The 27,674-nt window shown below is 45.1% G+C and overlaps 1 protein-coding gene across 5 annotated transcripts in view; it reads left to right on the top strand.

Moving 5' to 3' along the window:
- Positions 1–27,674, top strand: part of LOC121296563 (caskin-2-like) — a 207,911-nt gene that overhangs the window by 57,531 nt on the left and 122,706 nt on the right. For all 5 annotated transcript variants that reach the window (XM_041222265.1, XM_041222267.1, XM_041222266.1 and 2 more), the window contains exon 3: positions 20,944–20,995. In XM_041222265.1, coding sequence (XP_041078199.1) covers positions 20,944–20,995 — 52 coding nt within the window. The remainder of the gene's footprint in view (positions 1–20,943; positions 20,996–27,674) is intronic.

The following is a 27,674-nucleotide window of genomic DNA, read 5'->3' as shown; positions in this document are numbered from 1 at the left end:
TATCTGCGTCATATGTTTCTGTTTATTATCCCTTTATATAGAAATTCCAGCTTGCTCTGGCTTGCTCAGAGATCGCTCTAAAGGTAAACATGCTGGTAATAAGTGACGATTACGAATACATTTTATAGCATAATATACCTATACCATTGTAAATATTACACAGTGCAGTCCGTTTATAAGAATCACATCCATCCCGGGTGTTTTGATTCTTCTAAGCGGTTGATTCTTAAAAGCGGACCGATATGATTACTGTGGTGCAGAGTCAAACATGGGGCCTCAAGCACTAACAGCGGTAATGTGTTTTGCGTGCAGAGAGTCCCTTACTGCTGCTTTGTGCACCTGCTGCATTCACTAAGCAGCGGCAGGCAACCTAGCACGCGGAAAAAAGGTGTGTGGAAAAAGTACCACGTACAAGACATTTCAATATAATAAATAATGTTAATGTGTGGAAATGTATGGAAATCATGTCACAAAATACCGTGGGAGGTATTTGATATGCAAATAATTCACTTAAGGGCGCTAACTTTACTAGGTGCCTCAGCGCGTGTTAAAAGTACCGGTTATTGAAACCAGGCGGTGTCACAGAACCAGTAGAAGAGCAGCACAGGAGAGCGAGAAGAGGAGTCAGGGAGAGAGTATTTCAGACCAGGCAGAAGTTACTTGGGCTGTGTGAGGAGGAGGTAATAACTAGATAAGACTGAGAACTGATCATACTAGCCTTATATGTAGGGCCCTGGAAAATTCACAATATCACAGAAAAATAACTACCGTGAGCAACATGCATTGTATTTTCCTTACAGTATTTTGCATAAGTCTTCATCTCCACTGTACATTTAATACTTTTATCAAGTAGAAGCAGCGCTACAGTAGCTGTCTGACATCAATGCTGTGCATTTGGTTACTATGGAAACTGGGTCAAACAAATTCCTCATACTGTACAGTGACTTTACATGTGAGTCAGAGGCGGGAAGTTTAAAATGGTTCTTTAAATAGTGTTGATTTATTTGCAGTGTATGAATATCATTAAAAATGCAGCAGCTGACAAAAAAAAAGCTGAATTAATTTCAACAGAAGATCGCGTTCAGAGCTATGAAAAGGGGACGTTGCGTGCAGATGGTGGAATTCTGTTTTGCTTAACTTGTAATGAGTCTTTGGATCATCTAAGAAAAGGTCCTATTGACAAGCATGACAGCGCAGTGCACAAAAACAAGAACAGCAAACTGGAAGTTCAGGGTAAACAATTACCAAACAAGCCGGTCACAATCACAGGATTGTTTAAAAAGAGCACAGAAAGAAGCACATAATGCCAAGGCATTTGAATTAGTGAAGACTCTGTGCAGCCTTTTTTAATGAAAAAAATCCCTAATTGTGGAGCTGTGCCTAACAGTGACACACTCAGACGAGAGCATCTCCCTAAAGTGTCTTTTATAAAGAAAAACACAAAAGCTTCAGTTTTGTCATTTCAGGTTTGGAGATGCTCCCGTGTTTAATATTTTGAGATGAAAGGCAGAAAAATAGTCAATGGTAATTACAGTGTAATTGTAATTAATGTGTCAAGGTTTGGAAAACTCAAAAATGTTGCTGAATATGTCATTCAAGGTTGTTTTTAGAAAATCTGTTGTGTCTGCTTGTTACTTTTTTTTTTTTCAACCAACACAGATCATTTTAAACTACTCTTGTTTCCAGCAAAAGTTTGTTTCATTTTTAAAGATCGTTTCAGTAGCGACTCGAGTTCCGATGTTACAATGTACTTGTACATCCTCAGACAGTCTGGGATATATGCGGATTAGGAGGCAGGTGTATATGCAAGGCTAAGTTAATATATTTATATAGTCGTCATGTACTTGTGATATTTAAGTAGGTTATGGTTAAAATAGCTTGGAAAAGAAACTGTAAATGTCCAATAAATGAATGTACACAGAGTGCGAGACTGCTGCTGCCTATCCCCATGCACGCTACATTATATTAGCGAATAGAGTGGCCACACATTCCTTTTTGCGCGCAGTATGGGGTTCCCTTAACACGCATTATTTCAGGTAATTTACCAGCGTTTAGTGCATGAGGCTCTTAGTGTGAGAGTAAGAGCGTGTTACCTGGCTACAGTGTACTGGGGTGACCACTAGATGTCACTAGTTCCCGCATGTATGCACACCCACGAAAAACTGCAGATGGGTATGCGCGTCGCAAATGGCCGTTGTGCCGAAATTGTGCCAAGTTGCCATATTTGAAACGTCTTTTTGTGCGTCACAATCCATTCTGCCCTGTGCAGAAATAAAATGTATGCATCGTGCAATATGGGGGGAGTGGCCGACAACATGCGTGATCCTGGTATATTCAAAGGTATGCAACAAGCACAAAACCAGGTTTGAGATGCGCAGAATAAGGATTGTTAAAGGACTGTGTTAACTCCGCGCACACTACCATTCCAGCACTGACTACAAACAGGCAACAATGGGAAACGTGGGTAGCCTGCAGCGTGTCCGTCGACATGTGGATATGAATGATGCAAGGCACACCCAGCAACAGCAACCCCGACATAGGCGAAGATACGCTGAAAGGATGCACCGGCCTCGGCCCACATATGAGGAACTCAGCAATGAGCAAATCGTGTCCAGGTATCGTCTCGATTCATCTATGCCACATGCTGCATGATGACCTGGCCAGAGCAAACCTGCGCAGTCATGCCTTGTCTGAGCAATTGGTAGTGTCTGTCTGTCTCTGTATCCTTGCTACCAGGACAGCAGAGTCCTGCCACCTCGACCGCTTCATAGCCGCGTTGCTGCGACATGCTGAGGAACATATTAAATTCCCCAGTACCAGAGCAAACAGTGAGGAGATAGTGCAGGGTTTTTATGAGGTCGTGCACCTGCCGCGGGTGGTAGGTGCAATTGACTGCACCCATATTGCTATCCGGGTACCTGTTCCAGTTGTGCTGTTCTATCAGGATTCCAGTTGTATTCGGAATAATGGGAAATTTGAATAGCTATTCCATGCCATGTAAACAGGTTATTCCGAATGAATCCGTCCGTATTCTGCATACCAGTATTTCGAAAACGTGATATCGAATACCCACTTAGAATACTAGCCCTTCCAGACACCTAATTCAGAAAACCAGTTTTTTTCTAGACACACGAGTCGTCATTTTATACTAATTATACTTAATATATAAGACGATGGCTTGTGTGCCCAACAAAGCCTTTGCAAAAACTGTGCACAAATATATTAGTACGTGTATGACTGCAAACTGGTTACCGACTATGCAATACCTTCCTATTTTTTTTTTTTTAGTAGCTCAACAGTCAATACCAGTGTGTGTGTGTGTGTGTGTGTGTGTGTGTGTGTGTATATATATATATATATATATATATATATATAGTGATGAATTCTGCAACTCACACGGTTCGTTGCCGCTTTTAAGCAGGACCCAGGACACAGAAATGGAAGTTTTTAAATGCGCTGACGCGCTATTTTTTTTAATAAACAAAAAAAAAAATAATAATAATAATAAACAAACACAAACGAAACACCTAGCTCCTATTCGGAGCACTAACTAAATACAATACCAGCTCTACCTAACACGGGACAGCTAAGCTGTTTTCCCATCCTAAAACAAAACACAGTTTAGCACAAAGGTTTCACACTACCTTTTTTCACGATTGCACACACAATAATCACCAGGTGCAGGGGATAATTAATAATAAAACAATTAACAATTAAACAGCTCCAAGAACTTAAACAAAACGAACGTTTCCACCTGTTTTAGGCAGGGAGGAATCTGCCCCTCTTCCTGCTACTTTACACCCCCCCCCACCCCCCCTTGTCTTTACCAGACACCGGCCATTTAACGGCCACCTCCCTCCACCCTTAAAAGACCCCCCACCAACAAATGTCAATTTTCGCCCTCTTCCACGGGCGGGCTTGAGGGTGGATTGGTCCCTCTGGCGTTTCCAGGGAGGGACCTAGGACCGGCGAGGAGGGACCCAGATAGCTTGTCCAGGGCGATCACAGCTTAGGCCAGTGACTAGGAGCCAGGACTGGCAGGCAGAGGTGTGCATCTGCGGACCTGCGCAGTGACTTCTGGGATCCCAGGTAGAGTGTGGCACGAGGCAAGGGGAGCGGAGCAATCAGCAGGGGGAACACCAGTGACATCTGCCCCTTACGTAGCGACGTCTGCCTCTTGCGCAATGACCAGGCAAGCAACTGTGCCTGGCTGTTCTGCGACCTGGGAGCCAGGTCAAGCGGAGGGAGGTCTGGGCATTCTGGCCCGGTGTCGACACTGCCGGGACAAGGGACCTTCCTCGACAACGCCGGACTGGCTTGCAGGGGTTGAGGCACGTCCTCCCCCCTGGGCTCTGGCAGCAGCGGCTCCTCCCCTCTGGGCTCTGGGAGCGGCGACTCCTCACCCCCAGGGCTATGGCAGCGGCGGCTCCTCCCCTTTGGGCTCTGGGAGCGGCGGCTCCTCCCTCCTGGGTTCTGGGAGCGGCGGCTCCTCCCCTCTGGGCTCTCCTGCTGGCTTCAGCTCCAGCCCTGCTGGCTCCTGCTCCGGCAGCCCAAACTTCAGTCTCCACCTTTTATTTTGCTCCCGTTGAACAGTGGTATTCCTGTTGATCATATCGATCAACTCCTTAAAATCCATTTTCTTTAAGAACATAAGAACATAAGAAAGTTTACAAACGAGAGGAGGCCATTCGGCCCATCTTGCTCGTTTGGTTGTTAGTAGCTTATTGATCCCAAAATCTCATCAAGCAGCTTCTTGAAGGATCCCAGGGTGTCAGCTTCAACAACATTACTGGGGAGTTGATTCCAGACCCTCACAATTCTCTGTGTAAAAAAGTGTCTCCTATTTTCTGTTCTGAATGCCCCTTTTTCTAAACTCCATTTGTGACCCCTGGTCCTTGTTTCTTTTTTCAGGCTGAAAAAGTCCCTTGGGTCGACACTGTCAATACCTTTTAGAATTTTGAATGCTTGAATTAGGTCGCCACGTAGTCTTCTTTGTTCAAGACTGAACAGATTCAATTATTTTAGCCTGTCTGCATATGACATGCCTTTTAAGCCCGGAATAATTCTGGTCGCTCTTCTTTGCACTCTTTCTAGAGCAGCAATATCTTTTTTATAGCGAGGTGACCAGAACTGCACACAATATTCAAGATGAGGTCTTACAAGTGCATTGTACAGTTTTAACATTACTTCCCTTGATTTAAATTCAACACTTTTCACAATGTATCCGAGCATCTTGTTAGCCTTTTTTATAGCTTCCCCACATTGCCTAGATGAAGACATTTCTGAGTCAACAAAAACTCCTAGGTCTTTTTCATAGATTCCTTCTCCAATTTCAATATCTCCCATATGATATTTATAATGTACATTTTTATTTCCTGCGTGCAGTACCTTACACTTTTCTCTATTAAATGTCATTTGCCATGTGTCTGCCCAGTTCTGAATCTTGTCTAGATCATTTTGAATGACCTTTGCTGCTGCAACAGTGTTTGCCACTCCTCCTACTTTTGTTTCGTCTGCAAATTTAACAAGTTTGCTTACTATACCAGAATCTAAATCATTAATGTAGATTAGGAATAGCAGAGGACCTAATACTGATCCCTGTGGTACACCGCTGGTTACCACACTCCATTCTGAGGTTTTTCCTCTAATCAGTACTTTCTGTTTTCTACATGTTAACCACTCCCTAATCCATGTACATGTGTTTCCTTGAATCCCAACTGCGTTCAGTTTGAGAATTAATCTTTTGTGCGGGACTTTGTCAAAAGCTTTCTGGAAATCTAAATAAACCATGTCATATGCTTTGCAATTATCCATTATCGATGTTGCATCCTCAAAAAAATCAAGCAAGTTAGTTAGGCACGATCTCCCTTTCCTAAAACCATGTTGACTGTCTCCCAGTACCCTGTTACCATATAGGTAATTTTCCATTTTGGATCTTATTATAGTTTCCATAAGTTTGCATATAATAGAAGTCAGGCTTACTGGTCTGTAGTTACCTGGTTCAGTTTTGTTTCCCTTTTTGTGGATCGGTATTACGTTTGCAATTTTCCAGTCTGTCGGTACCACCCCTGTGTCAAGAGACTGCTGCATGATCTTGGTTAGCGGTTTGTAAATTACTTCTTTCATTTCTTTGAGTACTACTGGGAGGATCTCATCCGGCCCAGGGGATTTGTTTATTTTAAGAGCTCCTAGTCCCTTTAACACTTCTGCCTCAGTTATGCTAAAGTTATTTAAAACTGGATAGGAACTGGATGACATGTGGGGCATGTTGTCAGTATCTTCCTTTGTAAAAACTTGTGAAAAGTAATCATTTAACATATTTGCTATTTTTTTTTCTTCCTCTACGATTTTGCCATTTGTATCTCTTAAACATTTAATCTCCTCTTTGAATGTTCTCTTGCTGTTGTAATATTGGAAAAACATTTTGGAATTGGTTTTAGCTCCCTTAGCAATGTTCATTTCTATTTCTCTCTTGGCCTTTCTAACTTCCTTTTTGACTTGTGTTTGCAGTTCTGTGTACTCTTTCTGTGTACTTTCTTTTTGGTCCTTTTTTAATGCTCTGTAAAGTGCCTTTTTTCGCTGAATATTTTTTTTAATTGATCTATTAAACCATTTTGGCAATTTAGTTTTACATTTAGATTTGTCTACTTTAGGGATGTAATTGTTTTGCGCCTCTAGTACTACATTTTTGAAGAACAACCATCCTTCTTCTGTGGGTGTTTTCTCTATTTTACTCCAATCTACTTCTGTTAGTCTCTGTTTCATGCCTTCATAGTTTGCTTTTCTAAAATTGTAAACCTTAACTTTAGTCTTTACTTTTGGGGATTTAAAAAACACTTCAAATGAGACCATGTTGTGGTCTGAGTTTGCCAGTGGTTCTCTGACCTCTGTTTTAGTTATTCTGTCTTTCGTTATTTGAAAAGACTAAATCAAGGCATGCCTCCCCTCTAGTGGGTGCCTTCACAAATTGTGTTAGGAAGCAGTCATTTGTCATTTCCACCATTTCTATTTCATCCTTCGCGCTACCCACCGGGTTTTCCCATTTTATTTGGGGGAAGTTGAAATCCCCCATTAGTATGGCTTCTCCTTTGCTACACGCATTTCTAATGTCATTGTATAACAGATTATTGTGCTCACCGTCTGAATCTGGCGGTAACTATAACACCGTCTGACCGCCAAAATTCTGAGTGGATAGAGGCCCAGAGACAGACTGCAGTTCAAAAAAATAACTATTTTATTATAAATAAACAAAAATAAAGTGCACAAGGGCAAAATAACAGATACTCAAACACAAATAAAGCAAAAACAAAACTCACAAAAATAAAGTTTCCAGGCTGGGCAATGCCTTCACTGGATTTAGAAAATTCAAAAAACCACAAAACAAACACCAACCTGCTTCCTCAGCTCCCTCCTCCCAAATGAGAAGCAGAGGCCTCCTTTTATATCAGGTGGCTGGGCGCTGATTGATCGTTAATCAACCTAATCAACTAATCAACCCCAGCCACCTGAACATAATAAACCCAGGCAGGCAGGGGAAGTTAACCCCATCCCTGCCAATTTAAAAGGGCAGAGCTTTGCTCTGCCACACACCTCCCCCCATGTACAACGTACACCGGCCGCAATCGGCCAACTCCCCCCTTCCCCCCCCCCCCCCCCCCTCCCCCCTCCCCCCAAGAGTCCAATTATGTCCCTTGGGTGGGCTGTTATGGTGGGTGGTGGTGGGCGGGGTTGATGTCGGAGCCCCCAAGCCTTCTTTGGTTGAGGGGGCCCCGAATCTCCAAGGTAGCACGGCGACGGCGGCCCGGCTCCCTCTGGTGGCGGAGGCGGCGACGGCGGCCCGGCTCCCTCTGGTGGCGGAGGCGGCGACGGCGGCCCGGCTCCCTCTGGTGGCGGAGGCGGCGACGGCGGCCCGGCTCCCTCTGGTGGCGGAGGCGGCGACGGCGGCCCGGCTCCCTCTGGTGGCGGAGGCGGCGACGGCGGCCCGGCTCCCTCTGGTGGCGGAGGCGGCGACGGCGGCCCGGCTCCCTCTGGTGGCGGAGGCGGCGACGGCGGCCCGGCTCCCTGTGGTGGCGGAGGCGGCGGCGGCGGCCCGGCTCCCTCTGGTGGCGGAGGCGGCGGCGGCGGCGGCGGCCCGGCTCCCTCTGGTGGCGGAGGCGGAGGCGGCGGCCCGGCTCCCTCTGGTGGCGGAGGCGGCGGCGGCGGCCCGGCTCCCTCTGGTGGCGGAGGCGGCGGCGGCGGCCCGGCTCCCTCTGGTGGCGGAGGCGGCAGGCGGCGGCGGCGGCCCCTCCCTCTCTGGCTCTGAGAGCGGCGGCGGCTCCTCCTCCCTCTCTGGCTCTGGGAGCGACGGAGGCTCCTCCTCCCTCTCGGGCTCTGAGGACGACGGCAGATCCTCCTCCCTCTCTCTCTCTGGGAGCGACAGCAGATCCTCCTCCCTCTCTCTGGCTCTGGGAGCGACAGCAGATCCTCCTCCCTCTCTGGCTCTGGGAGCGACAGCAGATCCTCCTCCCTCTCTGGCTCTGGGAGCGACAGCAGATCCTCCTCCCTCTCTGGCTCTGGGAGCGACAGCAGATCCTCCTCCCTCTCTGGCTCTGGGAGCGACAGCAGATCCTCCTCCCTCTCTGGCTCTGGGAGCGACAGCAGATCCTCCTCCCTCTCTGGCTCTGGGAGCGACGGCAGGCTCCTCCTCCCTCTCTGGCTCTGGGAGCGACAGCAGATCCTCCTCCCTCTCTGGCTCTGGGAGCGACAGCAGATCCTCCTCCCTCTCTGGCTCTGGGAGCGACAGCAGATCCTCCTCCCTCTCTGGCTCTGGGAGCAACAGCAGATCCTCCTCCCTCTCTGGCTCTGGGAGCGACGGAGGCTCCTCCTCCCTCTCTGGCTCTGGGAGCGACAGCAGATCCTCCTCCCTCTCTCTCTCTGGGAGCGACGGCAGATCCTCCTCCCTCTCTGGCTCTGGGAGCGACGGCAGATCCTCCTCCCTCTCTGGCTCTGGGAGCGACGGCAGATCCTCCTCCCTCTCTGGCTCTGGGAGCGACGGCAGATCCTCCTCCCTCTCTGGCTCTGGGAGCGACGGCAGATCCTCCTCACCCCTCTCTGGCTCTGGGAGCGACGGCAGCTCCTCACCCCTCTCTGGCTCTGGGGAGCGACGGCAGCTCCTCACCCCTCTCTGGCTCTGGGGACGACGGCAGCTCCTCACCCCTCTCTGGCTCTGGGAGCGACGGCAGCTCCTCACCCCTCTCTGGCTCTGGGAGCGACGGCAGCTCCTCACCCCTCTCTGGCTCTGGGAGCGACGGCGGCTCCTCACCCCTCTCTGGCTCTGGGAGCGACGGCAGCTCCTCACCCCTCTCTGGCTCTGGGAGCGACGGCAGCTCCTCACCCCTCTCTGGCTCTGGGAGCGACGGCAGATCCTCCTCCCTCTCTGGCTCTGGGGAGCGACGGCAGCTCCTCACCCCTCTCTGGCTCTGGGGCGACGGCAGCTCCTCACCCCTCTCTGGCTCTGGGGACGACGGCAGCTCCTCACCCCTCTCTGGCTCTGGGAGCGACGGCAGCTCCTCACCCCTCTCTGGCTCTGGGGACGACGGCAGCTCCTCACCCCTCTCTGGCTCTGGGGACGACGGCAGCTCCTCACCCCTCTCTGGCTCTGGGAGCGACGGCAGCTCCTCACCCCTCTCTGGCTCTGGGGACGACGGCAGCTCCTCACCCCTCTCTGGCTCCCGGGAAGGCGGCTCACCCCTCTCTGGCTCTCGGGAAGGCGGCTCACCTCTCTTTATTGGAGTGACCGGTGGATCTCCCATGTCTACCGCCAGGTAATTAACCACCATGAGGGCAACCTCTGGGAAGGAGGCCGGGTGGTGTTGTTCCTCCCACTGTTCCCACCTCTCCCCATCTCGACGCCACAGCGTGTTGATAACTATGGGGAGATCGTGGACGAGGTCTGCCTCAGGGTGCATCAACCAGTCCCAGATCTCCTGGGACGGTGGTGAAGGTGGTGGTGCTAGAGGTAGTGGGGTGGCCCCTGATGCCCGGGGTGAACAAGGCACCTCTTCCTGGGCCTGGTTGTAGGGGCATCCTGCCCAGTTGTGGCCGTCCTCCTCACACCGGCCACACCAGTTTGCCGGTGGCACGTCTGGGCAGGACCGCCAACGATGGTCCTCCTTCCCGCACCAGGAACACCAGGGGAAGAGGCTGGCCGGGTCCTCCAGCGGTGGCTGCAGCAGCTTACATTTCTTCAGCTGCTGCTTGTCCTGCCTTTTCCACTGTCTGCTCTTCTTTCCCATTTTTTTTTTCTCAAAAAAAAATAAAAAAAATAAATATTTTATTATAAATAAACAACAAAAATAAAGTGCACAAGGGCAAAATAACAGATACTCAAACACAAATAAAGCAAAAACAAAACTCACAAAAATAAAGTTTCCAGGCTGGGCAATGCCTTCACTGGATTTAGAAAATTCAAAAAAAACCACAAAACAAACACCAACCTGCTTCCTCAGCTCCCTCCTCCAAATGAGAAGCAGAGGCCTCCTTTTATATCAGGTGGCTGGGCGCTGATTGATCGTTAATCAACCTAATCAACTAATCAACCCCAGCCACCTGAACATAATAAACCCAGGCAGGCAGGGGAAGTTAACCCCATCCCTGCCAATTTAAAAGGGCAGAGCTTTGCTCTGCCACAGGCGGTCTATAGCATGCTCCTATTATTATGCCTTTTGAATTTGTGTCTGTTATTCTGACCCATATTGATTTGGTTTTATTTTTTTTGTCCAGGTTTAACACCTGGGCTTCAAGACTGTTTCTTATGTATAGCGCTACCCCTCCTCCTCTTCTGTCCTGCCTGTCTTTCCTATACAGTGTATACCCACAAATATTATATTCGTCCCCATCACTCTCAGATAACCACGTTTCTGTAACACCTATCACATCATAGTTACCTGTTAGTGCAGTAGCTTCAAGTTCTAGAATTTTGTTTCTGATACTTCTAGCATTTAGATAAATACATTTAATGGTTGTCTTACCTGAGTTGTTGTTCTTGTTTTGATGCGGTCTCCCTTCTGTTTTTTTGTTGATTTCTCCCCCCTTCCTTTCTAGTTTAAATGCTTCCGAACCTGCTCGAGGATCTTTTCTCCGAGTAGACTAGTTCCCTTGTTATTTAAGTGCAGTCCATCCCGTCTATACAGATAGTCCTCGTTGTAGAATGTGGTCCAATGATCAAGATAGGTGAAGCCTTCCCGTGTGCACCACGTCTTCAGCCATTCGTTTTGATTAATTATTTCCAGCTGTCCATATGGTCCTTTGCAAGGTGCGGGTAGTATACCAGAAAATACCACAGTTTTGTTTTTCTCTTTTAATTTCCTTCCTAGCTCTCTGAATTTATTTTGCAGGGATTTTGGTCTGTCTCTTCCAATGTTGTTTGTACCGATGTGGACGACTACTACCGGGTCGTCTCCTGTTCGTTCTAGGAGCCTGTCCACGTTCTCAGTGATGTGCTTGACCGAGGCTCCCGGAAGGCAGCACACTGTTGTAGTAAGGGGGTCCAAACTGCGAACTGAACTTGCTGTGTTTCTCAATATGGAGTCCCCAACAATCATGACCTCCCTTCTTTTTGCTGTCTGGTCACCACTGTCAATAGGGTCCTGGATGTTGTTCCTTTCATTCTCTTGTTGTTGGTTCTGCTCATCAAAATTCTGAAGTGACTCAAATCTGTTGGTTGTTTTGATTTCTGGTGGTTGTGTTTGACGAAGTTTCTTTTTTTCCCTGCTTCTGCCTACCTGAACCCAGCTGTTCTGACCTTCTATCTCCCTGGTGGCTTTCAGTCTGTTAGGGGTGATGCAGACTTCCATGAATTGTGGGTGTGCCAGTTCCTCAAGATCCTGTTGCTGTCTCACTTCTTCCAGCTCCATTTCTAGCATACTTACTAATTTATGCAAATCCTGGATCGCGCGGCACTTTACGCACACTTGGTTTAGCTCCGCTGGGTTTTCTCGGATTTCCCACTCAAGCAGGTGTCACAGATTACAGGCTTGAAGACCATGTTGAGGTTTTTTTTTTGAAGTTTAGTTTCTTCTGCAGCTGTCAACCTGCTTTCAAACTGCTTCGAAACTGCTCTGTACTTTTCCACGCCTGTACTTCTCCCACTCGCTGTCGCTTCCACTCGCTGTCGCTGGGAAGACTGCCTCGTTTAACTGCGTTGTTCTGCTGTGCTGTCGGCTCCTCCCCTCGCCCGTGTCTCAAAACGGCGCTGAATTTGAATCAGCTGCTCCGAGTTTCAGCTTGTTTGTTATCAGAAAAACACACGCGGCTGTTTGACTTTGAGCTGCTGCTGTGTTTCCCCAATGTCCTCTGTTTTCTGATTAAAGCAATTCAAGATGCAATTTCTCCTTTCTGCTTCGAAACTGCTCTGTACTTTTCCACGCCTGTACTTCTCCCACTCGCTGTCGCTTCCACATGTCTTTAGGGACGGCCACACATGCTGCCACCATATGTGATGAATTCTGCAACTCACACGGTTCGTTGCCCCTTTTAAGCAGTACCCAGGACACATAAATGGAAGTTTTTAAATGCGCTGACGCGCTATATTTTAAATAAACACAAAAAACCCCAAAATAAACAAGCACAAACCAAACACCTAGCTCCTATTCGGAGCACCAACAGTTGCTATATTGGTAGTGAATGCACAGACGGTTTTGCGAGCCACAAACAGATTTGCGAATTGGCTGTTCGCACTCAGTCGTTTTCTAATATTCCTTTAAGCAGGCCTGGGTTTTCACCTACATTGGTTATGTCTGTGTTACTCTTGTTGGTTTTTATCTACAGTATAGGCTTCATAATCTAGAGTGCGTAAGGCTCATCTTCGTTAATATCTTAAGAGTCCACAGTCTTTTCTATTAGATTGGGTGGGTTTTTTTATTTAGTGCCTAGATGTTAAACAGATTTCTGCATGGGTTTGTTTGCATAGATTTGGCCAGTTTATTATAGATTAAGCTTACTGAAATTTAAACATTTTTTGATTTAAGAGCCTAGACAGCTTGTTGCCAGTGCTACAGAATAGGCTGACTATTGCTGAAGCAGCTGTTATTTTGTGTTGTGTCTGGTTGTATTAAGTGTACACTGTTCAGGGATGTTCGGGCACATACAGTGCCTTTATAGTTGTCAGTTTGAAATGCATGGGAAATAAAGCACTGTACATTGTAAACCATTGACTCAGTCAAGATCTTACCATTAGTGGTGTTCATGCAGGTATGCTGATATTTTAAACGCATCCAGATCAGCTCATTCACTTCCCTAAATAGTAAGTATGGGGTGTGGATTAAAGTGTCCTGACAACAGTGAGGGAGACCTGCAGGCAGTAATTCCTTCGTAAACAGGGTTAAAAATAGCTCCTTCTGAATGCCCAACTGTATTCCGTTTCAAAGTGTCTGAACTGTTTTGTGTCCTGAACTGTCACTATTGGCATTCCTCTGTGGTTCTGTCTGTCTGCAGTTCTTTACATGGATGTGGATCAGGGGCGGACAAATCACTATTATGTGTGGTAGACCAATGGGCTACCAAAAGGTTTCTAAATTGATATAAAAATTCAGATTCTAAATTGATATAAAAATCAATGGTGGAGGAGAGCGAGATCCGGCTGGTGAGAGAGCACCTAGAGGCCCTGAAGCAGTGCGATAGTGGTGATGAGGCCCCGGCAGAGGAGAGCGACCTACGGCCAGTGAGAGAACCCCAGCGGCAACCACGACAGCTAGACAGTAACGTTGCACATACGTCAGACCAAGCTGGCACCGATGCTGAGCGACAGACGGGGGAAGCTGCGCAGACAGAGCAACCCGAACATGCTGAGCGACAGACAGAGGAAGCTGCGCAGACAGAGCAACCCGAACATGCTGAGCGACAGACAGGGAAAGCTGCGCAGACAGAGCAACCTGAACATGCTGAGCGACAGCGAGACGATGGTGCTGAGCTACAGGCTGGGGAAGCTGCGCAGATGGAGCAAGAAGTGCTGCCGCTTCCAGGGAAACAGGGCAGCATTTGGACCGAGTGTGTGCTCCAACGGCAGGAGAGTGGCGCCTTCGTTCGGGGCCCACTCCGGCGGCAGAAGAGACGTGCCCCAGTCGGGGGTGCGGTGCAGCGGCAGATGGGGGGGGGGTCCCAGCTGCGGGACCACCCCGGCAGCTGGCGAGAGGTGTCTGAATCCGGGACATGAGGCAGCGGCGGAGACGTGCCCTATCCGGGGGTACAGTTTACCCACGGGAAAGCAGCAGTGCTCTCTTGTAGGCTTATCATTGGAGGCAGCGTGTGGCGGCGTGTTGTTCTCCCCAGGTTCCCAAAGGATGTCGGAAAGCCGGGAGGGAGCTGTGCTGTGTTTCTCGAGATCAAGAACCGAGTACGAGCTGGAGGCGCGCTGGGGAAGCACTGTGTGAGTTTCCGCACAGTGGCAGCGGTTGCTGGAAAGCAGCCAGGCTCCGGGACTGTCGTTGGAACTGTGCCAGCTGGCCTCGACCCGGACGACTGGGCGGGGGCGATGGCTCATGTAAGCTCAGATCCAGGAGGGACTGCCCGGCCAGGACTTTCACGAGGGCCGGGGTAAGTCTGTCACTCCGGGCCCGGACTTAGTTCTCGAATGCAATGCTGAAATTTAAATGTTTGTTTCCAGGATCGCATTGTGTAATTGTGAAGTCTTTCGGGGGCGAAAGAAATTAAGGGGGGGGGGGGGGGGCAGTGTAGCGATCCTGGGTCTGTACTATAAATAGTCAGCTGTGTTACTGCACTGTCGTATTGTTGTACTGGGGGGGGGGGGGGGGGGGGGGGGGGGGGGATGACATGTGCTGTGCTTGCCTGTACTGTCTGTGTGCAAGAGGAGTGCGTCGCCCGCACGTGTGTGTGTGTGTGTGTGTGTGTGTGTGTTGTGTTTGTGTGTGTGTGTGTTTTTTTGTGTGTGTGTGTGTGTGCGGGCTCTCCAATTGGTTGGTTGGTAATTGGGGGTTTCCCTAGGTTAAAGGCAGGGTTGGCGCCAAATCAGGGCTCCATATAAGGGAACGCGGGAGCTGGGAGGGGGGAGAATGTTCGAAGTGTGTGTGTGAGAAGCTGTTACGCTGTCCTTGAGTTTTTTTTATGTTGGTTAATGTTCAATAAAACCGGCCATTCGAGAACTGCAAGAGCTGTCTGCCTTATACAATCAATATACAGTAGTACAGTACAAATAAACTTGGTGGCTTAAACATGTACACAGAATAGAAACATGAGCACGGCTTTCTGTTTACTTAATAAAAACAACAATAACGTCAGGGTATATATTTAAAATAGTAGAAATGCATTGCACACTTTATAAAGACTTTACCATGTGAGGGGGCTCCCTCACAATACCGTTAGCCAATTGTTCAGTTCCGGCTAGTTTTACCTTACACACGTACGATTGTCCCATGCTACAAGAGAGGACAACTAAGTAATTTCAAAATAGTTATAGATATATATATATATATAATTATATATATATAATATATAGATATATATAATTAGAGTCCATTTTGAAGGTAAAATATAGTAGCCCACTATGTATCTGCAATCACTATATACCGCCGGCACCATTCTAGTAAAGTATAAAGCAAACTCCCCGCTCTGATTGGTTTATCTGTCATGTCACTGAACTTGCAAGCAACTAATGCGCGATTTAAAAAAAAAAATGTAATGTCATGAATTTTAACATGAACCAATCACGATTGGATTCGCTGGTTACTATAGCTACCGCTTCAACTGAGTAGGCATGTACTAAACAGGAAGTAAACTCAGCTGGTTTATTAGTCTGTCTGTACAGAGTAACCAAATGTCTTCTACATAGAAGGTCTTTGAAGTAACTGCTTAAGAAAAAATAAATAAATTAGAAGCCGCCGGTAGTCCCGCAGGCTTTGCAACATTACAGTTCAGTAGTCCGGACCCAATTTTTGGTAGTCCCGGGCACCCACTACTGATTTGTCCACCCTTGTGGATGCAGCCGCTGATGCATTTGGGTGCCAGTGCTGTGCCAAACGCTGCATAAGATTATTATTATTATTTTTTTGTCTCATGGTTGCCACAATGAAATCCTGGGACACCTGGGACAGTTGGCCACCGTATTGTGAACATCCATTGACAAACAAGGCTTTAAATCTGTTGTCTTGCCTTTTACTTTTACATACAGCAGCAGTATTATCACTGATCTTCTTGTCATTGTGCCCAAGATCTTTTCTTGTTTTTGTTTTTCACTTCCTGTGGTCATCTCCATGGTTGACTATGGGAAGCAGAGCTGACACAGGAAGGGAACAGTAAAGCAGTCTATCCAAAGCTACATTCAGGTGTTTCAGGACTCGAAAAAAAAATCTGCAATAAAGATTTAAAGGTTGGTTGTCATTCCTTGTACAGATTATTTGCTTTGGTTAGCAGTTCTGTTACTTCAGTTGGTATAAGAATAGTACATGTGTTATCAGAAACTCTGCATCCCAAGTTATTGAAAAAAACTAATATTTACCCCACAGAAGAGCATGTCAATTGGTGATAATAAGTAGCGTGAATGAGTCCAACAGCAGCCTTGCGAGGTGTAGATATGTACAATATTGTAGGCTAGACAAGAAGTACCAAAAAAATAGCATCCTGCATAGTGTTGGGTACCCGTGGGTGACCTGCAAAAGTGGGTCGGGTTCAGGTTGGAATGTGAGCTTTTTGGTTGGGTTGTGGGTAAGAAGACGGTGCTGCAGCGGGTTGCGGGCTCTGGTTGGGTCCTGTAGTAGCTGGTGTGGGTCAGATGCAGGTTGTAAAAATCAGACCCGCGCAGGACTCTGCCAAAAAGCATCATAAATTGCTATCAATAAAATCAAGAAAACTGAAACATGAACTATAAAAGCTGAGCAGGCTGAAAACGTGCCTGGGGGGGACAGAGAGAAGGAGGGGGTTCCTAAATAACTCTGTAGAGACGTGGGGCTGCAGGTACTGAACATGATGACAATTACCTGAGAACTGAGGAGCGACCCCAAATAAAACACCAGAGGCCCAGGGTATTCAGTACACCCGGGAGAACCAGTTGGGATCATTTTCATTTACATGGTGGAGCTTTACTGTGGTTTATTGGGAATGAACTGATGCTGTAATTCATCATTCTGCAATTGCTGGCTGGTTTAATTATTAAAATCACTGGACGATGATCTATTACCAAGATATTTAGTTAGCAAGAGGTATGAGTAGTGAAGTAAGACAGGCAAGGAATACTCAATTTTGCAGCAACACAAACCAGCAAAAGGTTTTCATTTGTTTTTGCTAGTTTTGTCCTGCTGTTTTTGGTTTGGTTCCCGCACGTGGCCTGGCTCTCTGAACACTACAATGAAATTATCTGTCTGGAGCAGTATATTAACCTTGTGCCCTGAGCTTCACCTCTGCAACATGACAAGCCTAGCTATAGCGGCTGTTGATAGATACAGTCTATATTGTCTGTGCAAGTCTCTGTTCTGCTGGGTGCTCTAATTTTTGTTACAGTCCATTATGTCTGTTACTTTAATTAAAGACTATATTATCACTTGGTCCCATTAGGATGTAATGATTGTCAAGCAGGGACTGGCAATATAGCTAAACAACTTGATTCGAACCCTGGACTCCAGAGTTCACATTCACTGGACCGCGGGTTGGTAACAGGACTCAAGCAGAGGTTAAGAAAAGAAAATTAAATTGTGGGTTATTTTTCCAGGACACCCCGAATTTATGTGAAATGATCAGTATTACTGCAAGTGTTACATGTGTCTGTCATATCTGCAGTAGGTCCAGCAGAACAGTAACAGAGCAATATGAGCAGTCGTGTGTTGCCCCTGTCTTTTTTATGGTCCTTTTGGGTGGGCAAGAGGACCATAAAAAGCTGTCACAAGCACTTACGCTTCACAGTCACAGTCAGACTATTTTTACAGGACAACACAAGGCCAGCTGTGCTCACCACAACACACCATCACACAGGCAGGGGGGATGACAATTTGATGGATGAGCACCAGCGCCAAAAACAAGAATTGGATTATTTGCAGGGCCCTTTATTTTCAGTTAAAAAATGTAACACCGTCAGATATATCCACTCATTATTGGATTAAGCGGAGATTTACACAATGAACATGCATCATTATGTTTCAACGAAGAACCCCACTCCTTATGCAGGTATATGGTGATGTATTATAGTGTTTTGTGTAGCTGCTCAGAAATAAACACTGGAAATAAAGCTTCATACTTTTATGTCAGTGGAGCAGAGATGGTATCAGATGACACCAATGACACTAAAAATATCCAGACACTTATTCATACAGCATGTTTCATGACCCTAGCTTTATAGTTGGATTCAAATGTTTAACGAGCAAAGTTTCCTATCTCAAGCTATCTCTTCTGTATACAGTGAAGCTGTCACTTTGTGCTGCAGTGTGTTTTAGTGGCCAGTATTATTAATACACATTAAATGATGTGTTTTTGAACAACTTGGTAAAAATATACAACAAGTTGCTAGAATCATGTTAAATTATATGGCAAAATATGATTCCTGGGTATAATACATTTCATCAGAAAGACCTTGTTGGCTTATCAGTTTGTTTTTTTACATTCCGTTTAGGTAGGTTCAGCTGCAGGCACACAAGTTTCCTGACAGTTTGGTGAACTAACAGACATGCTATACTCACAGCAGCAGGAGGTTATAAATGTGACCCACAAGTTTGGCTGTAGCTCACAAAACTATTTCTAAATAGTGGTTTTACTGGAAACACTAAACTAGCTTATAATCAGAATTTAGGATCAATTTAGGCTTATGAGCGTAGGCATACAGTAAGGGCTCCTCACCTTTTAAAAGACTACTTTCACCTAAGAAAAGAAAATTGCTGAAAGATTTTTTCCTTTTTCCTGATGTAACTTGTCCAGTAATTGCTGATTATTCTGAATACTAGGCCTCCTCCCTGTTCGGTTGTAAGCTCACTGTCCCTCGACTGTGCTAATGCTCTTTTGTATTGATTTGTTTCTGTTGCTAATGATCCCAATCCTGGATTCTGTTTACACAGCCCTGAAAAGGTTAAGAGCTGTGAGGTCTGAGAACCTGCCCAAGCACAGGGTGGCTGAGAGGTTTACGGGACTGTGATTATCTGTGGAGTGTGTAGCATGGCTGGCCCTGAGAATGAAGACAGATTCTCATCACCTGTTTTACCCAAAGAAAAATCCTCTGTAGTTCTTTTTTATTTACCCACGTAGTTTTTTTTTAAAATGTATTTATTAAATCTGTGGTTCCCATGGGCCACAACCATCTTGGAACTACGAGTGTCGCTGAGGGTGATTTGTAGTGCAGTAGAATGTTTTCTCAACCCTAGCTGGTAGCTTCTCACAAGCATCTCTTGTTGGTTGCAGTAATGAAATTGGAATCCCACCTACTGTAACATGTCAACAGACCTCTCTTTTGAGTAGAAGAACAGGGTTAACAACACGTTTCTTGGCCACTTTGGAGCCTTTTATTGTACAGGTTCTGGGAATACATTCTGTGTCACCCTCTGGTGATTTGCCATGGAATCTTGTTTCTTGTGGTCCAGTGAATATGAATGTATGCGGACAAGAAACTGTATGTTAATCTTTTACATTGTAGTTGCAAATGGCAGAATCTTGTTATTAGTTAAGGCTGACCGTTCAACTCCTGGGCTTCTCTCTATCAGAGACGCTAACCAAAGGGAGATTTTGTAAACTGGGGGCTAAGCTGAGACCACCAAACTCATTTCTGTTGTGAGTTGGTTTGTTCTCTTGCCCCCAAATATTGCAAACTAAAAAGTGAATTCAATTGGGGACCTTTTGTGTCGCTGTTTGCAGCCAGTAGTTTTTCTCAAGGTTTCAATGTTGATTCCAACAAGGTCACACTTCCACCCCTTATCACTTCCTCCGGTCAGATTTCAGTGCTGATTTTACGGGTAGCCTTCCAGACTGGAGAATAGTTGACTGCCAAATATGTGTCACTATTGCTTTAGCTGCGTTGCTAACAATACCATTTCAAAACAGGGTTGAGCGTGGGAGTGCTTCTACATGGAAATTAAAAAAAAAAAAAAAAAAGAAATATCCCACAAGATGCTTTCAGCCCTCTCTGATTTTCATGTAAATCGTTATGAGTTTGAAACTTTTTGTGTAACAGATTACATGGCATCCACATGCAAGCTTTGCGTTTTTTTTTTTTTTGTTGTTCTGTATACAGCATTGTATACAAAACGTTGCAGATGCTGACTATTTCAGGACTATTTTAACTATTTCAGTGTGCATTTGCAGCACTTCCCGTTTGGTTTTCTACACTGGTGAAACAGCAACGATGCTGCAGAAATATGAGGACAAGGGGACTAGCTGGGTTATTTCACTAGCCGCTCATGCCTTTTACATTTCAGTACTGTAATGAATGTGATGGTGTGATAGCTCATGAGAGATCAGGCAGAGCTTGAGCAGCTCAGGACTCAATGGCAGAGGGGTGTTTAGGGTTCTGAGGTGTGCAGTGAGGCGAAGCAGCAGCCATGTCCAGAGTACAGTAACTCGCCTCTCCCCATTGGAAATGTCATACTTTATAGAGGATGTTCGTCCATCGTGTTTGGTATATGCACATGACAAGCTAGTGCCAGAGAGCCGCAGACACGCAGTCCTGTCTGGGTGAAGCTAAACCTTGCAGACAGCAATTAGGAATAGTTAAACCAGGTCTAATGCAAAGGCAGTAGTTCTGTCTGGCTTCAGAGTGCCTTGTCTCTTGTCTGGAGTTTGTTTAAACATATATTTCAGAAGAGGATGTTGATAAAGTTCAAGCAAACACATAGTGGACCTTTGTTCCATTTGAGATATTTTTTTTTTTTCTTCAGATTAGCTGAGGCTGGTTAAATGTGAACTTTTGCTCTTCCTTTTACTGTACTTCCACTTCCCTCTGCTTTCAAACTAATGGCCGTTTTTAACCTTCTTGTGTTTCAGAATTACTGGGCTCCACGAAGAGGCTAAATATCAACTACCAGGACTCTGATGGGTAAGTGTGTGGGTGAAGTGGAGTGAGGTACAGTGTGATATGCTTCCAGTCATTCGAGGCTAGGAAGCTGACACAGTGGGATAATGCTTTATCATTATGTGCCTTTCATTGTGTAGGCCTTGGTTCAAATCTGGCTCTCCTCATCAGTGAAATGAGTTTGATAGTCAACTTAACACTATTAAATTCCAGCCTTTACTTCGCAGGACCAGGATTCAAGGGCAAACAGAGGGTCAGGAATCCTCAGGATAGAGGCTTGCTCACTCATGGAGGAGCCTGACTATAACCATTATCCCTCATGTATATAAACAGTATGGGCGGGTGGTGGCGGAGGTTAATTGAGGAATAGTATAAAGCCCTTAATAGCACAGATATGGTTATAAAAATAACAAGGTGTTTTCTGTAACCTGCCTTAGCTGCTGTCTGAACCCCACTCCAAAATGTGCCATCCCAGTCTCTAAAGCAATGTACAGCCAGTTTATCCCAGTCTCCTTTAATACATGAACCCAAAACAGATCATCGTCATCATCATCATCATCATCATCATTATCATCATCATCATCATCATATCAGAAAATCTTTCCTAAAAGTGGAAAAAAAGATAAAGGGGGAAAAAAATGTAGAAACCTGTCTAATCAATCAAAGTTAGTGATTGATCAAGTTTACGCAATAGTGTAGAACATAAACAGAAACTATTTACTGCTGCAGGGAAAATTGGTTTGCAGGTTCATTTCCTTCCCGACATGTGCTTTTTAATTTGTATTTGAAGGAATGCTCTGCTGGAAACGTCACTTTGAAGCCTTCAGTTTGATCACATACAAAGTAGTGTATTTGTTTGATTTAGTGACGCTTCTTAGTAGACAGTACATTCTTCATGTCGGGTGAGCGAGATACAGGTCAAGGTGTGAATTGTAATATAGTTTTGTTATGCAGAGTGATTTTCACAGAATCATTTAAACATAATGAGGCAGAATTCCAAAGCTGTGTGTAAGGGCTTTTTTATGGGTGCAGGAAAACAACACAGCCTGAAAATTGACTAGAAGCTCTATCTGAGCGAGCCATTGGTGCAGAGTGGTCCATAGTCAGGGATCCAAGTGCAAGAAAAGCTCTTAAACATAGTTTAACATGACACCATCGCCTACAATTGTTTGGACACTTATTTTAGTAAAGGTCACACCCTACTGTGATAGAATCAAGAGGCCTGCTTTGTCAGAAACATTGGCTTATATATAAAATAACCCTTAATGTATCTGTACTCCTATACTCTGGTTTCAATAATTTTTAATTCCCAGCATCACCGCAAGTCTGTGCTTCGTGCACACACACTGCACACTGAGTTAAACACAGTCTCTAGCTCAGCCAGCAAACCTTGATATTTCTGTTTTTTATGTTCTTAAGTACTGTACCTGTCAGTCGTAATAATGGTTGTTGACTAGTTTTATTTGATATTTAATTTACCGGAGTCCAACCCTGAGTGCAACTCGTGTTAGTCAGTAAAGAAAAAAAAAATGCATAGGTAGGGTCTTTAAACTGCCAAGACTACAGTATATGTTACTGTCACAAAGACAGCCGGAGTGGGTGACGTCAGACCAGAAACAGGAAATAAATGACAGAGAGAGGTGGAGTTTAGTGGAGCTGAGCGAATGGCTTCGCTCAGCATTTAATGAGTGAACAAAAAAGACAAACAAAACATACAGACAAAACATGGTGAGCTTCTTTTTAACGATTATTATTATTCTCTTTACCTCCGTCTCCAAACCCGTTCTCCACTCACTGAACACACAACCCAGAGTGGGTGAAAACATGCAGCTTTTATGCAGCTGTACCGAGACTCGATTGCTAATCAATCATTCAGTTGGAGTCGCGGTACAAACGCACGTGAATTAATAAAGTGCAATTCCCAGTGCTCACATAATATTACGTTTTACTTGCACGTGAAGTGCTGTGCAATCCTCATGCCTAAATACAAATATACATTTAAACACTCGTGTTACACAGACACATTTATATCCCGTGTACCAATGACTATACACCAACTTTAACACACAACACAAAATACACACAGGGGCGGGCACTTTGCCACAGTTACATATATAGTTTAAAAGAGGGATTGATTACAATTAAAGGATAAATATATGTACCTTTTTTCTGTGAATTGTGATGCTGATGCTGTCGTCTCTTCGTTCGCGCTTCATATCAAGCTTTTAACTTCAGCGTATTACCGGTACTTATAAAAACCAAGATGCACATCAGAAAGTTTTGTTGATATATATCATTTTATTCATGTACTTGTTCATATTGTAACAACCCTGCCGATGGCCTCGTCTTGACGTTGTGTTTGTCTTGTTTGTTATGTTTAGTTGGGTGTTCAGTGTATTGTAAGGGTACGGGGCATGTCTGTAGTGTGTGAGTGTGTGTGCTTGTGGTGGGTGGACCCTCAGTTCAGGTTATAAGTAGTGGGAGGCGAGCTGTGAGAGAGAGAATGCGAGCAGATAGAGACTGGAGCGGTTGGCGTGTATCACCCCGTTCACACTTGCGGTTTAGGCCAGACCAGGGCCGCCTTATCTCATGTGTGAACGCTCTAAAAATGAAAAGGCGGCCCTGGGCCGGGTAAAATTTAGACTAGCTTTTTGATGCAGCCTAAAGTACCAATGCCGCCTTCATGTGTGAACCCAACGCAGGCCCTGGACCGGCCTTAACGCATCAGTGCGGTGACGTAGCTCAAACCACTACCCTACTAGATCGAGCGTAGTAGATCAAAACAATGTCGGTTTTAAGGGGTAGCACCTGGAACGATGCAGAAATGAACCCTTAGCGGTCCATTTATTCAGCGCTTGTCAGGTGCGTCAGGTCCAATTTATTTTCACACGTGCTGTTTTAAATTTTTTTTTTTTCTAGAGTAAAGCTGGTTTAAAAGATATTGAATTGCAAAAGGACAGTCCTGCATCTCCAGCAAAGCCCTACCCCTTGTTCGCTGTATTTTTAACATACCTCTTTATAGATGTAGATACTCTCCCGATCGCTCGTTTTATCACCAAACTCCTCAATAATGCGATCCAAGTCATTATTTTATTACTATAACATCTCAAAAAGGCTCTGCAAATGTCTGTGATATTCTTTGAGTGCTGGATGCAGAAGCAGCTACCTCCTTTATGTCCATGTTATCTCTGTGGTGAAAACCTGCAAGGTTGTCTGAGAACTCTCGGAAATACTGAGCAGCGGGCCGGAAATAAACCCACAACGGATCTTGGATTTTATGGAACCTACGGCAATCTCCAGCCCGGAAAATAGCAATGGGGAATGAACTGAATACACCGACACTTTTGACAGTGTTGATGCTGGGTCAGTCGTGAATGGTAAGTATTTCTTCATCGTATAGCTTTCATTAAAACGCTAAAACTTGCGTCTCTCGCTTTCTCTCTCTCTCTGTGGGTTTGTGTGTGTGTGTGTGTGTGTATATATATATACACACACACACATTTCAGATTGTAGCTAAGATTGTAAGTCTCAATATTGATAAATAATGCATACGAAGTTGCATATTCAGTCTCCACTAATATAATAATCTGTATTGTGACTAATGTAATATACACATCCTAGTTTGCTGCATTTGCGCATGATCCAGTAACCGACTGCACTGTCAACACACGCCTTTATCATATCTTATGCAATAAGTACAGTACCAAAAGTGTTGCAAAAAATAAGATTGCCATATTTATGTGTGCAAATTTCCCAGCTCAATCTGTTATGTTGACTTCTGGGAATGCGGTGTTTACGTCACTGTTTACATTCCCGACAAGCACTTTGCCGCAATTTAGGCTTCCTTTTTAGTGAACGGGGTGTATGTGAGGCACAGAGTGTGAGGCTGAAAGAGAGAGCCTTCCCCGAGAAACAGAAACGAGGAACCGACAGTGTTTGCTAGAGCTTGACAAGAATAGAGAGAAAGAAGAAGCGAGTGCGTATGAGAGAAAGACAGAAGAAGCAAGTGAATGAGAAGTGTGGAGATTTTATTAGTTTGGAGTAAACCCCGGCCCGAACAGGGATTTGTTGTTTATTTATTTCATTTCGTTCAGAATTAGAGTACATTTCGAATCCCATTTGGTCTCCCAGAGTCTTTCCTCCAATACCACAGATCGTTGCAATATTATTTAGAAAAAAATAAGTGTTTATATTTGTTGAAGTAGCTCATCTCTGTTTTGCAGCCTATTGTTTGCTTTTGTTTTGGCGGGACGGGGTCATTTCACTTACCTTCGGAGTTGACCTAAAGATAAAAAATAAATTTTAAAAAAGCGTCGGCTCCCTGTCACTTTGTCACCGTTGACTGACTGGCAGTGGTGACTGAGTGAAGATACAGACAGGGAATTCTCCTCTGCCTAGAAAATCATTATAAAGCATTCTGTATAGAGAATCTTGAATCACAGGTATTTCATCATTTTCATATGTATTACATAATGTGTCAGAGTAATATGCGCATAATCACCGGGCTGATTGTAAAGATTTTCAGTAGTTCGGGACAAACACCAATCACGAAATGTTTTAGTACAACTATTTATTGTGGAGAATGCGGAGTATGCAATTTTACAGAGAATTATGTTGTATAGACGCTTTCATTTGGCATCAAACCTAACTTGGTTTGGGGGCTCGCTGCCTGGCCGAATGGAAGCCGTGGAAGCCCCCAAAAAGAACAAGCCGGTCTCAATGCCTCGATTAGTATTGAATAGTATTGAAGATGACTTGAAGGTTTAGCCAACCTTTAACAAATGATCATCAGCACGCAGGAGAGGAAAACAAAACCCATTTTTGGGAAATAAACCTCTAGAAATCCATGGCTGATTCGATTGCCATTCCTCCTAGAAGGCTACTAAAGCTTAAGAGTACATTTTTGTAAAAACATTTTTAGGATCCATAATTTGTTCTAATGTAAACTTGGTAAGCATGAACGACGAACAACCTAACCATTTGATAAGGGAGCCTGGAACTCCATGGGAAGAAGCTGCTACAATTCTGAAGGAATGACCGGAGAACTGCTCAGCTGTGAATCCGGACCTGGAAAGAATCTGGCGAAGGTGAAAGAAGAATCAATGGAGGGTGACTATTGTTCCATTTTCGATAATAAACAGCAGGTCTGAGGGTGATACGCCCTGAAAAAGACAGAGATGGATAAGAGAGAAAGGGGTGATATGGGCTAACATGGGAGTTTTATTTATAAATGAAATAGAAAGGGTTCCGTAATCTTCCTGGACAGTTTTACTTCTTTTGAGCAGGAAGAAAAAGGTATCGGATGAGGTAATTGCGAGGTCGGAGAAACGGGTGAATCTAGAGGTTAAATTTGAGAGCGATGTAGACTCTGGAGCACCTAAGGAACCCAAGAAGGCTAAGAGAAAAGGGCTTTAAGATGTATCTAAAAACTGGGAGGATAAGCCGGAGCGGATGAGAGGCACCAAGAGAGTATGTTGATGGTGATAGGTAAGTGTGACAGGGTGCAGTCTGTTTGTGTTTTTGTGGTGTTTAGAGTGGATGTGAGTCTGCTGTGTGGATCTGAGTGAATGAGTTTGTGTGAGGAATGTGTGAAAGGTGATGCATCTGATGAAGTGTGAATTGCCCAGTTAGCTGCAGCACCGGTATAAAAGGGAGTTGTTGGGAGTGTTAGTTGGTAAGTGTTTGTAAGAGTGAGAAGACCTGTGTGAGAGAGAGTGTGTATTTTATGTTTAGAATTTATTGTTAACAGTTTTTTGTGTTTGTTCTGTTTATTTGGCCAGTGTACCTTTTTGTTTGGTAATTATTATTTAATTAAAAGTATTTTATTTGCTGCACTTTCCATCTCTGAGTCTCCTCACTTTGGCTATCCTGTCACAGTAAGCAAGCAGGGGGAGAAAGAGATTATGGTCGTTGACGCCTTTCAGGATTAGAGAAATGCGTGAGTTGCCGAGTGTAGAGCTGGGATAACGAAAATGAGTTTGTAGAAAAACTGGATGCCGGAAATTGAAATATTGATAGAGGAAACTCGTATAGCTCCATTCTTAAGGGACATAATATAGGATGATACTACAGGCATTGAAAATGAAGGGAACGGAATGCAATTCCAAGATGACCAGTATATTTGCAGTGAGCGGGGAGTGATGCTGAGAAGAGTTGTTTCTTGAGCCTGCAGAATTAGGGAATGCAGTGGGTGGCTCACATGAATATCAGGTCTGAAAATGGGGAAACTGAGTTGGCAGGAGATCATCTTCAGGAGCTAATACTCTGAATCTCTGCATTTGGAAACGAGAAAGAGAATCGGCGATTACATTCAGGCGGCCGAGAATGTGTTGAGCTCTTAGAATGAACCGATGAGAAACAGGTAACCAAATAATCCTTTTGAATATTATCATTATATGGTGGGAGCATGAACGACCTTTGTTAATTTGGACTGCATCTGAATTATCTGAGTGAGAAGAATGGACTTTTTTGGGCCCTGGAAAACCCGCAAAAGGAATGCGGCTACAGCAACTGGATACATTTTGTACAATGACGAGGAGTGATCGGAGATAGGAATGCCGGTGAATTCTTCGGGCCATGGTGCAGAAAACTAATTTCCCCTGTAGTATCCACCAATGCCGAGAGAGGGAGCTGCATCTGTGAAAGGTTCAGTGTCTTCGTACAGCAGGAGACACTCGACATAAAAGAAAGTAATGCCTTTCCA

This window comes from Polyodon spathula, chromosome 21, assembly GCF_017654505.1.
Source record: "Polyodon spathula isolate WHYD16114869_AA chromosome 21, ASM1765450v1, whole genome shotgun sequence".
Lineage (NCBI taxonomy): Eukaryota > Metazoa > Chordata > Actinopteri > Acipenseriformes > Polyodontidae > Polyodon > Polyodon spathula.
This window is presented reverse-complemented; position numbering and strand designations above follow the sequence as displayed.